The sequence below is a fragment of the Macrosteles quadrilineatus genome, unplaced genomic scaffold (genome assembly GCF_028750875.1).
Source record: "Macrosteles quadrilineatus isolate MER2022 unplaced genomic scaffold, UCM_ALF_1.0 Scaffold_6__1_contigs__length_79288215, whole genome shotgun sequence".
NCBI lineage: Eukaryota > Metazoa > Arthropoda > Insecta > Hemiptera > Cicadellidae > Macrosteles > Macrosteles quadrilineatus.
Genome location: NW_026542599.1, coordinates 41,081,638 through 41,097,025, shown reverse-complemented (window position 1 = coordinate 41,097,025; position 15,388 = coordinate 41,081,638). Strand labels below are relative to the sequence as shown.

The following is a 15,388-nucleotide window of genomic DNA, read 5'->3' as shown; positions in this document are numbered from 1 at the left end:
CAAAAATTAAGTTTTTTTTAATTAAAATGCAAGTTACTTTACTTTTGATGTCATTCTATATTCTAAGTTTTGTCCTGATGATTTTTTTTAACTGTCAACTTTACTGTTAATAGTTTTGTCATTTTATGTTCAACGTTCTACTAAGTTATAATTTTTGTATTAAATGGTTAATAAAATATTTGCCATACTTACACTTAATTTAAGATTAAAGGTTAGTTTTAAACTTGAGGCTTCAACCAAATTTTAGGGTAGTTTTTGTTTTTATTCTACTTTAACGTTTTGTTTTTTTTACTTCTCTTTGTGCCACAATTTACTTACCGTACTGTAATTTTCATACAACAAACAACCCTTAAAGACAACTTTTATTTAGGTTTAAAGAGTTTTTTTGCCATTTTGAAGTAAACTAACTACCATAGTTAAGACATTGTGTTGTTAAATTGTGTTCTTTGTAGTAAAAAATTGTTTTTTTTTTTTATTAAAATATAATTACTTGTCTAAAAACTGTGTGTTTTATACCTTCTTACTTCTGTATTAGAAGGTGTTCTGTAACATTTTGCATAACTATATACAATCAATAAATAAACTCTATACTACTGTAACATAAATAACTCTGCGGTCATGAAAACCTTATCCAGTGTATCCCGCGAATGCACCAAATCACAAATATAACGGTCGTCCATCATTATTGTCTTCACGGCCGGTAGACATTATGATCTCGGCAAAATTCTGATCATTTCCTTTGGTCACGTGGTCATCATCTTCTCCCGTTTCCCGCAGTCAGGGCAAAATCCTGAATACACCTCGCGGTAACGGAAACATCATCAGCTTCCGCAAATGCGGCAATATTCTGATCATATCCTGCGAGTGTGTAGAATAGAAATCATCATCGACTCATACGGTCACAGAATTGTTATGCGCTATGGTGGCAAAATCATGAAAATCATGTGGTCGTGTAGAAATTATCGTCGTCTTCCACAATCGCAGCCAAATTATGATTATCTCCCACGGCCGTGTAGACATCATCATGGACTTCCACGGTAACAAAAGCGTCATTGTCGTCTTGCGCGATTGCGAAAATAGTGGTAGTTTTCTAATTGCGCTAATTTCACAGATGCGTTGGGTATCGGTATAGACTTTTGACGATCCATTCTCGATACCAATACCATTGTCCAGGACTCACTAGTGTTGGTGGTATTTAGAATCGATGCTTCATAATTTTATGTTTAAGCTTAGGGATTTTTCGATCAATATATTAAAGTTTTAATACTTCCAGTCTATTATTTAATATGTTTACAGTTAGTCTACTACTATATTATCTCCTCACACATTCAATAAGGAAGTTTATTTATATTTGTTTTGCCTTGCTTAACTGATTACTGCAGCAGATACCTAATGCAATCATATGAACATATGACCTTTGACTATGACCAGCTGAGCGAGACCTTTGACCTTTTGGCCAAATACTACCAACAGTATTTTTCCCCAAATGTGTAATAATTCTGTTTCAATATGGGTAATTTCTGTGAAGTTTCTATTTCTGTCCCAACGTTATGCAGGGGAGGCTCCAGTAATAATTTTTTGGGGTAGGCCTGACAAGGATTGAGGAGGAGTTTGATTGAGGAATGGGGGGTTCGGAGAGATTTCGCGGGGGTGGGAAATTTTTAAATTTAAATGCAAAATAGAGTTAATGCTTTTTGTGGACATCTATTCTCTATACACATGGTAATAAGGTACATTAGTCATTACATCAGTAGTTAGGGAAGATATTGAGGTGCGTTTTTTTTACTAGTAATTGTAATTACATAAATATCTGCCAAAACTTTGGAAGGTCAAGGCTTATACCCTCCCTCTGGAGCCGCCCCTGACGTTACTTATTTTTACTTTACATCCCAAAAAACAGTTCCATTTTGATAATTTAGTACAGTTTTATGAAATAACATACAAGACTTGCTTACTATAGTAATACAATGGTTGAGTGAATAACAATGACGAATTAGTAAACAAACAAAACGAAAATGAGAAACGGTGACAAGATGGCAACATACTTTGCTTAAAATACCTACTTTGTATGGTCGCCAATTAATAAGAAAGTATTAAGGTAGGAGTTATAGTCCAGGCAAAGAAGACAAAAAAATACCAAATAGGAGAAAAAATTAGTTTAGGCCTAAGCCAAATTTTGTACAGTTGTAGAGGGAAAGTCCCTAAACAACATACTAAAAGTACCGACCGGTGGGAGTGGAGCTAAGGGGGCTACTGGTCCCTTGTTTAGTTTTTTTTTGTAAATAACTCGAAAACTATCAACTTTTTGTATGCAGTACTAAATTAGCAAATTAAAGAAGATTAAATTTCCTTCAAGAAAAGTACCTATATGATGTAACTTTGTTGAAATAAACTAAATATCTTATTCAAATACTTCTTCCATAAGATATAGACCTACATGTAAATTTGCAATATAATACATATGCAAAGCCTATACCCCCTAATGTCAATATAATTGATATTCTTGAAATCCACAAAAACCATGTATTTCTGATGGAAGAAGTATTTGAATAAGATACTTATTATTTCTTGTAGATGGTTGAACCGAAATAGTTACATCATGTGGCTTTTCTTGTAGGAAATTTAATCTTCTTTAATTTGCTAATTTAGTATAGTGTCTACACCACAGAGAAGTTTTCTGTGTCTACACTAACACAAAGTTGATAGTTTTCGAGTTATTTATGAAAAACCTAAAAAAGGGACCTTTAGAGCCCCAGCCCCATTTAGCTCCACTCCCACCGGTCGGTACTTTTTGTATGTATGTTAGGGAGGGACCCTTCCCCTACAACTGTACCAAATTTGGCTTATCATGATTTTTTCCCGCTACGCTACAATATCTTTGTTGCCTGGATTATTTTGATACATGCAGGATCAGTTTAGTGAGTGGGTCCAGGCATTATTAGGCAACGGTGTTTCAAAGTTATTATACTTTCCCTCAGCTACATTCCTACATCAGTATTCAGTTGCTATATAATTTAGACCAATGTTCTAAAAAAAATTGATGACAAAGTCAGTTTTGAGTAACACAATTAAATTGATGCAAACTTGTAAAAAGTAATAGCTTATATGGTTCTATTTCACTGCTTTGTGCTGTAACGGTAGGTCAGATTAATCGTGTTCGTGCAAGGGTAATTTTTCAAACTGACGAATAAAAAGAGTTCAGTTTGGTAACACTGATTTCTTAAAACGTGGACCAATTGCATGGCACCAACCACCAACCGGACCGGAGTGGGGCGAACGCTTGTCGCTTTCTGTCTTCTTGTCTGTTCTCTGTTGTTGTGCCTTTAGCAAGGTTCCTTCACCTTCCTTAGTTCTAGTGATGTGACGAGTCGAGTACTTTCCTGACTCGAGTGACTCGACTCGCCAACTGCCGTGAACTCGAGTTACGAGTCGAGTCAGACTCAACTCGAGAAGTTCCGAGTTCGTGTGAGTTCGGCATTCTCCGTACGAGTTCGTTAGTTTTGCGAGTCGGCCGACTCGGTACCGGCCAATAGCGTGTCAGTTTTACGAGTCGACTCGACTCGACTCGAGACGTTCCGAGTTCGTGTGAGTTCGGCATTCTCCGTACGAGTTCGTTAGTTTTGCGAGTCGGCCGACTCGGTACCGGCCAATAGGGTTTCAGTTATACGAGTCAACTCAACTCGCGTTCCGCCAATAGCGTTGAATCTATGCGAGTCGACTCGTAAAGCTGTGACGCTATTGGCCGAAAGCGAGTACGAGTAAACTCGAGTCAACTCGTTACGTCCCGAGTTCGTTAAGGTTCGGCTTTCTCCGTATGAGTTCGGTTTCTTGACTCGGCTTTTGCGAGTCGGACTCGTAACGTTACGAGTTCGTGTAGCTTCGGCAATCTCCGTACGAGTTCGTAAAAGAACTCGAGTTGGAATTGAGTTGACTCGAGTTGACTCGACTCGGGTCTTGACTCGAGTCAACTCGACTCGCCAACTCAACTCGTCACATCACTACTTAGTTCCTTGCTTGCCATTTCATTTCCGCTTTCACGACTGACAACAGCCGAGAAGCCCGTTCCCCGTTGTGACAGTCCCCAATTTTTTACAGGACTGTTCAATATTTAAAATGAACATATCTTTATTTTCCGTCCTTTTTTGTTTGTTTGTCGGTGTTTACTCATCAGATGATAACTCAAAGAAGGGCCCCAGAGTCACAGTAAAGGTAAGGATTGTTATAAACAATAAATTAATAGGTTAACTTAGAATTTTATTAGCATGATAGGGAAAACACTGTAAACATTATTTTTCTGAATTCGTAATATTATATATCCCTACATACGTCTAAATTATCAGTGTAGTCTAATAGTTCCAAAACCTACTAGGGTATTTGAAGATGGACGCTTTAGGCCTATAGTTAAGTTTAATTGGTTTAAAGAGTGGGCCTTTATTCGATAGGCCTTTGTTTACACTACAATTCTAGTTTACCAAACCCTTTGACCCGGAATTTTGAAAGATCAAGTTATGGGTTGTTTAAACTCTAAAAGCACTGCGTTGTCGACTAGGCCAATGGTTACAAACAAGGTAAAATTAAGAAGAATTAGGTAAGGTCTTAAGTTAGGGGTAACTTAACCGAAAGCGGTTCATAACTTACACTTTCAGTTTAACTGCGTAGTTTAGTATCTTCCCTGACGTTTTGCCTTAGAAATTAACTGGGGTAGACTTCTGTATCTGTTGGCACAAACGACCGAATGAAAATATCGATTATTCGATTAAGTTATCGTTAGGTTAGGTTAACCTTACCTAACTAACCAAACGATATAACTTATTGAATATCGATATTTTCATTTGGTTGTTTGTGCCAACAGATGTGGAAGCCTACCCATTAACTTATAAAACTAAGTTATGTTAACTTAGTTCATTTGTACGCAGCCCATAGACCTGCCTTGACTTAATTTGTTTAAACTTAATGAACTCCTGGTCCGGGTTATTTCCGTGTAAGTAATTAGTTGTTTTCTGTGTTAGACTACTCAACCCTCCGAGTGTTATTTTCGACACATAACACACTTTGTGTAGTGTTTTGTGTCGATTTTTTGACTCACAAACACTGTTTACGGCGAAGGCTCTATGACTGACAAAATCGGATTGAACTGGATCGAGTTAGGTACCTATCGTTTTATTTGGCAGATTCTAAGCTTTCTCCCGAGGTCTGTCTCTAAGCGCTTTTTTTTCTCGAGCCGATCATAATTGTAGCAGACAGCTGACGTGCGTATTTGTAAACAGCTTGGTTAACCTCGCACCGATGACTGATGTGTTTTATTACGTTTATCATTGTTTTAGTGTTAAAAATCAAAAGTAACTTAGTAATTTATACAATTTCATTGAGCGCAAACTTATTTTTTTTTATTTTCCAAAATAATTTTTTTTACCTATAACATTTTTTTGAAACAAATGTTTCTTATGTTTTATGTATAATATTGAAGCCCATGATTTTCCAAACAAAATGGTATATAGAACAGTATAGGCCTAATTAACATTGTTTTTAAGCTTCTCAGATCCGTTTTAATAAAACCTTGCAAATGCGCAAAAAATAGGCAAACATTAAGGCCAAAACTAGGGACACTCGGAGGGTTAAATGTAATGTGCGCACACTAACTTACTTGTGTCAGTACCAAAAGACACGGTACCGGTACTGGTTACCCTTTTGAAGAATCAGATGCGTTCTCTAAAATGCATGTCTACTTACTGAATAAATCTCCTAGAGTTGAAACATTAAATTTGTTTTTAAACTGTGAAGGGCCTAACTTACCGTTATGTTTTAGATTATCACGTAAGTTAGTTAACATAAGTTACTGAAATTGATTGAGCTTTGTGCAATTCTAGACATTGTGGTTAAAACAAGCACTGGTAATGTAACCTTTTAACCTCTAAGTTAGTAACTACCTATAAGAAGGTAAACTATTAGGCCTAGGTAGTTATAGCTTAAGTAACGCTAATTAGGGGGCCTAACTTACTGCATTTTTTTTTAATTCTATCCATCTTTTCGATGGCTCATTTAAGACAATGCACTCATTGTAAATTACACACAATTATAAACTAAGAAAACTGAGAGAAAAGCTTTGGTAAGTTTATCCCAGTATCAATTCAGATTAACTTAGTGCACAGTTTGATACTCAGTGAGCTTAGATAAATTGCCGAGTTAAACTGACCGTGTATAGCCGCCTCCGGTATAAGTACTACTTTTAGGCCTATGCGTGCATTTCCTTCTTTTATGTGTCATACAAGTTTGGGAAATAAACACCTTTATCAAGCTAAAATGCTTCAAGTGAGTGGTTTCGTATCCCTACAACACAGCAATAAAATACGCTGTGTGACAGAACACAGCTTAAAGTTAGCCTTCTTAAAAGTTGTATTGTCTGCTGTTTAAATTAACTTAATTAGAGCTGTAGGGTCTGTGAAGTTCATTGTTTCCTTCATATCAGAACAGTCTATGATATCAAGTATATCACTCATAACAATGAGAAACCCGATAAACTATACCAACATTAAGTTACCACTTTGAATTTGGCTGTTGTTTCTTATTTAACTGATCATTAAACTTTTTTGGGCATAACGAATAGACCTACTTCTATGTTACTAAACTACAAAATGGAAAGATCCTTTTATTCAAACTCGTTGGTCAGCTTTATTTCCTGTTCAACTCAATACCCGTTGCCTTTTGTACCTGACAGTTGCAAAGGTTCAATTTTAATTTCTAAATATTTATCTGTCAGATAAAAAAATAAACATAAAACTTAAGTCATTAACTTAGGCTACAGATTTTTTATAAACAACTGACATAATAATGGAAACCTTTTTTTATTGAAGTTAAAATTGGATGGAATTCCAAGCACATTTGACTTTAATTGTGTAAGCTCTTCTTTAGAATTTTCTAGACAAAGTTTCTAAGGTTCCCTCTAAGTTACCTCAAAGACAATTCCACTCCGCAAAAAGGTCAAATCAATTTAAGAGTCATACGATGCCAAAATTTACGAATTAAAACCAGACTAGGTATCTGGCTCTTGCACATGGAAGGCAGTGGAGGAGATCAGCTAACATTTTTCCATTGACAAATATTTTGCTTCTAAAATGATACTACTAACTATCAACTGCTATTAGGGAAAAATGTCTAATATTTTGTCGTGAATTGCCTGAAAATGTTTACTACTGTCTGAATCAGCCTTGAGGCGTCTTCAAGTGAATGATGGGGCAAGTAATGAAAGCTGAAGAGCACGATTCTAGGAGCGGTGAAAGACTCTTCAACTTGCCTTTTGTTGATTCATCATGACTTGTTGATAACTTAGGCCTACTCATAAAGGTTGGGGTCGGATGGAGGGTAGGCTAATTGAGCTAGGTCGATGACCTTGCAATGTAGGAAACATTTTGGAAATTTGCGTGTTTAAACATTAAGGGAGTTTGCAACATTATAGTAATCAGGTTAACCTTTTGACTCTGGATCATTCAATAGCATATTATAAAATGTATTTGCCAGGTTATTTCTTTCCTCCGATAAACATAAAAACACAATTGATTTAAATCAACTTTTTCGTGAACACTTCAGTAAATGGAACAAAAAGGCATGAAACAAAGTTATGCCTGGACCAACATCGCACAAAAGGAATTCACCCATCCTGTCAATTTCTACCCAAGCTATTAATCGTTTATTATAAGTGGGCCTCTTCCACCAACGTCTGCCATAGACGGTGAACTCATCACTCACACGTACCAGACTTGACCACGATAGAATTTTAACCCTTAATCTACTGTGCTGTCTCTTTGTGTGTATTTTTTTTATTCTACGGCCAATGGCATTTTTCACATTTTGAAATAGATCAGTCCAAACCCTGTTCTTCTTACTACCAAACGTCGACCTTTTTGCTATAGCATTATTAATTCATAGCTTAATGACAAACCGGAATGGTATCTGGCATCTTGGACTGTTAACGATCTCACTTGGAATCAAACCACCCACTTGGCTACCCAGACATTGAGTTCATTTCTTTATCATTTATTGACTAAGAGATGGCTGCATTTACAACACTGGTTCCAAACTTAACTCCTTTATTGCAGCAAATTTCAGAGCTCTCAGTCAGTCTGGTGACAACGATCATAGGCGACTCACAGTGGAAGATTGGTTGGGTTGGTCTTTTGTTCAATATGTCACATGTTGGAGTTCAAAGGGTCAATAAGACCATTGGGTTAGGTCACCTGGTCAGTGGGCGTCTAGAGGATGACAGAGCCGTTCTGACAATTCTATATTTAGGTTTAGCCCTGTTGGTAGCTTTGTATAGGGTTAGAGAGTTGTAGTTTAAATAAAAATAGGGTGTTTTAGTTATACATTATTTGTGTGATAAAAGCTGGAATTGCCAGAGTGTGGTACACCATTCATTAAGCTATTTGATTTTTGGTGGTTGAGCCACAGAATTTTTCTATTAGATTATTTGGAACAATTATAATATTTCTGTAATCCAATTCAAGCTAAATTTAGTTATACTTCAATCCTTTTAATCTTCTTTTTGTTAGGCCATCACTGTGTTCTTTTTCCACTGACAACCAACTTGTGATTGTATTTTGAGGTTACAGATTATTTACAGAACTACACACACCCATGTGTACATGCAAGTTTACCTAGAGGAAGATACATAAAGGTTCTTGCATTTAACAGTGGACAGAGCTTAATTAAGTGATTCAAGTGATTTTAACTAAAAACTGGTTATAGTTAAAAAAAACCTCCAAAGTATTGAAAAACATTTAAATCAGTTTTCCTTTTCAGGTATGGTTTGACATTGCCAATGGTGACAACCCACCGGAAAGAGTTGTTATCGGGCTTTTTGGCAAAACAGTTCCTAATACAGTTAAAAACTTTGTGGAGTTGTCCAAGAGAACGGCTCCCGAGGGCTACAAGAACAGCAAGTTCCACAGAGTGATCAAGGACTTCATGATCCAGGGCGGAGATTTCACCAAGGGAGATGGAACAGGAGGTATATCTTTCTTCTTTCATTTCATTTGTGTTTTTAAAAATTATCTCACCTATATGGGCAAGCTGTTGCCTATTTTTTCATTTAAAAAGAACACTGAATGAGGCAGTGTGTGCTTCAGTCAATTTGGTTTTATCCCTTAAATTTGTTATTGTGATAATTGAATATCACATAAATTTTTCTATAGCTTACGATAAGTAGTCCTATCAGTTTGGCTTGGTTAAAAGTTGGCGTATTCGTAAGAAGTCGGAAAATTATATCGGCACATTGTTGCGGCTCAATTCAATTAAGACCAGTTTGACTTAACAACTTCAACACAGGAATGGAATGTCTAATTTATCAATAGTCAAATGTATTAAAATGTATCTTTGAAGGAAAAAAAAAATATTTAGCCTTCCTGCCACTGGCGGCTGGTGGGTAAAAGTAGTAGGAGGACGCATACAATTTTTTTTGGAAGGCTACCAGGGAAGGGTCTTAGTTAAAAGTAAAAAAAAAACAAATTGATTACATAAACGTTGGTTTGGGCCATTTTTAAAAAACAGTTTTATTCATAATTATTGTCTTCATTGTCTCTTAATTCATAATTAATTGTCCTCATTACGTACGCATATTTTGCAGAAATATTTTGAACAGAATGCATTAGCATCTCTGAACAATACTTCTACAGAAACAATTTAGTATATTAACCTCAAGTACCAGCAGCATGATGAACCTCTATGAATCAATAGATGCATGACAGTCAACAGATCGCAGCGCTCGTTGTTGCAATAGTTAGAACTACTGTTTGGACAGAGTCCCAAACGCCCAATATCTCTATTGCATTAGAGCCTTACGCAGCACTGTGATTGGTCAAAATTTGCCATGCAGTTTGGACTCATTTCACCTGAGTACCCACGTAGTACCTGTTGCAAAAATATATTGCGTCCATCATCACCCATCCTAAAAACATTGACCCTGCTTACATTTATGTAGGCCTACATTCAAATGCAGGAATAAAATCATATTTAAGTTATTTATTATTATTTTTACCGTTGTCTTGAAAATGGAAGGACTCCGTCACAGAGTCCTTATAGACCAGCTGCAACTGCTCTTTTCTTTCTAATAACCTAATTGGGTGTGTTGACACTGTGATTGAAAATTATAACCTTTTTCCTCAGACAGGGTGCAAAATTAAAAAAAAATATTGAATAATTAGGTAGTGAGAAAACAGTTTAAATAAATCCTTGTGTCCATTCTAAAACATTCCCGATCTGGTGACTATAATTTTTCCTCCATTTTCAAACTAGGCTATTTATATATTAAAAGAACTGTATTTTTGTAGACAAAACAGGTTATTTTTGATAGGATAAAACAGTGTGCCACATCATTCCAGGATTGAAAATTATAGTTCATTCCCCTTTCTTATCACCACAACATTTGATTAGTACAACAGATGTTCCTAGAAGCATCAGCTGATAAATTAAACAGATGTTCAAACACATCAGCTGCTAGTTTGCAATAGTTTGTGGAAATTTAAATACTGTTCAATTTTTGCTGTGCTACTTTCATTCTGTTTTTGCATTAAATTTAAAGAAAAATATTAAAATTATAACTGTAAAACCTACATCCAAAATGTTAACGTTTAAAATATAAAACTCAATTGGTATGACTACTTAAGTATGCTATCACAAAATTTTACTCATGTTAAAACATGCTTTCGTGATATTTAATGTAAGTTACATACTTGAAACTTGAAACAAGTTACAGTTTTAAATCATTATTGATTTCTATTTTGGTGAAGGTCATCTGGATAGTGATAACTAAAGTTATCACCTGATATGATAAGTTTTTGCTCATGAATCAAAATAGAATGATAATTTTTCTGTATATGGTGAAATTTACTATCTCTTGTTCTTAAAAGAACACTGAGGTACACACTGTAAAGATTTAACACATTGTAATTCAGGGAATAAAAAAAAAGCTTTCTAACACTACTCAATTTGTTTAATGTTTATGTTGGTAATCCCTAAATCAAACATGATTAGGATAAAGACTCAGCATTAAATACTAAATCATGGTAGATCTATCTACATGAAAAATTCATGGTGGTGGCTATTTTCATGGTAACACTAACACATTAAAAATACCACCCATTTAGAACCGCATTATCGGACGCACAGAAGTAACTATCTGTGCAGCCTGATAAAAATCAACAACCGTTCAAAATTACCAAAATTGCACAAAATCAAATGTGCAATTAATTCTCCAATTCCTGAAGAAGAAGTGCAAATGGTATATTCAAGTGAAAATTGACTCTTATCTTTCGGAGATAGCCTTTGCTATGCATATGGAAGCTTAGGAATACTGTTAGAAGAAAAACTTCTCGGATACATAGACTAATCTCCTAAAGCTTCTTAGTCTAGGACAGTTTGATAAATGTGTCAAAGACACGCAGACATACACTTGATTTTTTTGTGTACACCAGTGGCGTTTTGTAATAAAGAAACTTGATAGCTTTAAACCGGTTCCTCTCACACCAAATTTGAAGATGATAACCCAATAATTATCACACCCAATTATTAGGAACTTTGAAGATAACAGTTTGAAAATGGAAATGTTTTTGCAGGAGTAAGCATCTACGGAGAGAGGTTTGCCGATGAGAACTTCAAGATCCAACATCACGGCGCTGGCTGGCTGTCCATGGCCAATGCAGGCAAAGACACCAACGGTTCTCAGTTCTTCATCACTACCAAGAAGACACCGTGGCTGGACAACAGACACGTTGTGTTTGGCAAAGTCCTCTCTGGAATGGTATGTTTACAAGTTAACAGTTTTGGAAATGTAATTGAGGCTATATCTGGTTGAAGTGTCCTCCGTATCGCCATTACATTGAGATAATAATAGATTTCCCAGCTGTCTTTGATAATTGACCTTTTAATTTTTTTTGTTTGATAAAAATCAGTTGTTCTTAGTCAGTAACAAAATATACTTAGATCATATACTCGATTCTACATTTATTCTTCAGTCATATTTACCTTAAACTACGCACAATAGTGTGTGTGTCACTGTCTTGGACAACTGAATTGAATTAACACTATTGACTTTTGGATACTGAAGTTTAGATATTCCACATATGGACCAGCTGTAGCCTATTACTAAAAAAGAATACAATCAATTGAGCTACTCACTGAGTGCTATAGTCTAAAACTTGATTGTTTTCCTTAGTTTTTGTTTCTGGGATAATTTGAGTGACATAATAGATGATCTACAGCTTACTTGGTTAAAACAAGTTGGCGTATTCAACTGCCATTGTAATCATTAAACTGGCTACAACTTTAATGTAGGAATGGAATGCCATAGGTCTATGACTTGTTAAAGATATTACTCTTAGAAATAAATAGTTCCCAGGTATCACAGTTTTTACTAGAAGACTAAAAGAAGATAATTAAGGAATCTTCTGTAAAAAAACTCCTTTGAATGCTACAGGCTCAAATGATGCCTTTAGACAATTTTAATTGACAGATTTAAACTTGAAAGTAGGCTTACCTTCCTACCACAATTTTGTTTTTATTATTTAATAACAATAATAGTTATCTTAATCTCTATGCGAAAATATAGGTATTGCATGGCATGTATCATGTTGAATTAAAACTAGCTTATTTCCTGTAGGATGGGAAATTTGCTAAACGACATAATACCAATGATTATACACCAGAGTGTGTGGTTCACTAGGGCCTAAAGTGACTTTTCAACCCGAGCTCAAGTTTTACAATCGAGGCGAAGCCAAGTTTGGAAAATGAGCGAGGGTTTAAAAGACACTTTTTGCCTGTGTGATTAACTATGCTATATTTTTTGTCATATTGCATCATTAATTTAAAAACTAAGCTACGCTTCAACGAAAATGATTTCCTAAAGATAACCTCTAAAGGAGCCGCTCATCGGTGATGTTGATCACACTGATGGATTAAAGGTATTTTAACCTCTCAAAACGACTTCTAGCTTGTTTTAAAATTCTGCTTATGTAAATAAACAGCTTCAATGTAAGTGATTCAATCATTTCGTCCATTACGATTGTGTTGCTCTACATTTTACCATCGATATGTGAAACTATTACCGTAACAAGAATGCAACAATAAGCTAAAACCTTACCTAATAAATCAGTTGATAAATAATTTTGATCAATGCAATTGTTACCTTAGTCGAAATTTACAACTGTTTACAACAGCTAATTTTTACTCCCTGGGGACTAAAAAGGCTTTTTACACCCTAGAGAGTAAAAATGCTACTTTAGACCTGCATTGCAAACGCATGTAGGCTATATAAAACGGCTGTTTTTTCTGCAGTATGAGGAAAAATAATAAAAGGTTTACTACTGACTGAGATCAGCTGATATTTTAGCCAGCATTTCATATAAAAATAGAAATAATCTAGGATAGCTGTGCCTGGATTATTTTACAATTTGTGCTAGTTGTCTCTCAAAGCATAGTTGGTTAATTAATCCGAAAAAAAAACTGTTTAATACTCTGTGAAGGCTCAAATCAAATAAATTCTTCTTTAGCTTACTAAAATACTGGCTTCAACTTAAATGAAAGGTAGGTTGTTTTTCCATGGGATGTTTGTAATACCCAGATGTTTTGTATATGATAAATTAGCAAGAATACTAAAGTAGTAAATCGTATTTCCCTGACTTATCGTGCAACATAAATGCTAAACAATAGGTTGTTAATTTTAATGGTATTAAAGTTTGTGTTGTGTGCCAAAAGCTGATAACCATATCTTTACTGTGAAGTTTCTGAAATGAAATGACTAATATTGAATTTCCTTTGATTTTTAAATTGTGGGAAGTTACAAACTTCTTTTGCCAACAAGAGGTCAAACAATAGGCCTACTTAAGTTACTTGATATTGGAAATCTCGCACTTATTATTAATAAAATGGATACATGTATATATTGTTTTAATTTCATGAACGTAGAGAAATCTAAATGTACGTTCTTTTATAATAAAGTTAAACATTTTTTACCATTTGTTTTTTTTTACAAACAATCTTTTAATGTCATCTTTGGAACTAACCATGCCTTTAAAAATGGTCTAATGTAAAACTCAAACTATTTAATAACCCAAGAATGTACCATTTGTATTGGCTAAAACTATCATAACGGAGAACAAAAGTACCTACTCTTTAGCTTTAGGCCTGTCTAATGTTGCAAATATATTAGTTTGTGGCTCAGTCAGTAGCACAAGATATGAAATGACATTTTTCAGGCTAAAAATAATAAAATAAAAAATATTATTGTGATTCAAGTTGTTGCTCAATCTGATTTATAATCTCTTAAAGGTGAATAATGGTTTCAAATTTCAAAGTAACCTTCCTTCTGTATTCCCATCCACTGATGATGATAAGAATATCAAGAACTTTCATTGTTCTCTGCCGCTTTTAAATTTGTTACTTGTATTTTAATTCACCTTTTTCAACCATAATTTCCTTGTGGCTTGATTCCCAGTCTGGTACATGAATGTAACAGTTTGTGAAACTTTCAGAAAACCATCCGTAAAGTGGAAAGCTCAGCAACAGACAGCAGAGACAGGCCGCTGAAGGACGTTGTGATCGTAGACGCCGGTGTGGAAGAAGTCGCCGAACCCTTCGCTGTCGAGAAGACAGACGCAGAAGAGTAATGCATTTAAAACATTGAACAAACACGAACAAACTAAACTTAGGTGTAGGGCAACATGTAACAAGTCCGAACAAACATATTGTGATTGTAGCTTGTAATTTTGTATTTTTTGCTCAACAGTAATAAAATTTTATAAGTTGGTGTATTCTGTGTTTTTGTAAAGGTGGTTGAGAGAAATGTTTATGTGGAAGTTAGGAGTCACAGGAAATCTGAAAATGTTTGTTTTGAAAAATGCAACTGTGGGATTAGTTGGGTTGTAGTTATTTTTGCCAGTAATCGTAAGGAGAAGTTTAAACACCAGTGACATCTATTGATCCTTACAATGGCCAATTGAATTTAATTATTTTCATGTATATTTACCCCTAATCAAGAATGCTACAGCTACAGTGTAATATACAAGTTAGTCATTTTCAAATCCACGAGTCTCAAATCCTAAAATTTGAGTTCCAAATCTAAAATCTACAGTTGGACAATTCTTATAAAACACAATGTAAAACTTACTTGGAAAATAAATTGCTTACTATACTTGCCTATTTTAATAAATTATAAAACTTTTATATAGTTAATTTTTACAACTGTTTACCAGTGAAACAAAATCAGGAGTTAACATTGAAGGTAGGTAACACAGAATATGAGATTATATTCCAGAATCCAAAAGATCAAGTATCAAAATTTAATCTTTGAGAGGCTTCATAAAACCACAATTAAAAATTTAAATGGTGTTTATATTTCCAA

At 34.9% G+C, this 15,388-nt stretch overlaps 1 protein-coding gene across 1 annotated transcript; it reads left to right on the top strand.

Annotated features, from left to right (window-relative positions):
* Positions 1-4,021: 4,021 nt before the first annotated feature.
* On the top strand, positions 4,022-14,798 carry LOC128996342 (peptidyl-prolyl cis-trans isomerase B-like). The gene is made up of 4 exons (XM_054421610.1): positions 4,022-4,209; positions 8,797-9,004; positions 11,607-11,791; positions 14,520-14,798. The coding sequence occupies exons 1-4, from the start codon at positions 4,114-4,116 to the stop codon at positions 14,652-14,654; spliced, it is 624 nt and encodes a 207-aa protein (XP_054277585.1). The 5' UTR covers positions 4,022-4,113; the 3' UTR covers positions 14,655-14,798.
* Positions 14,799-15,388: the final 590 nt, after the last annotated feature.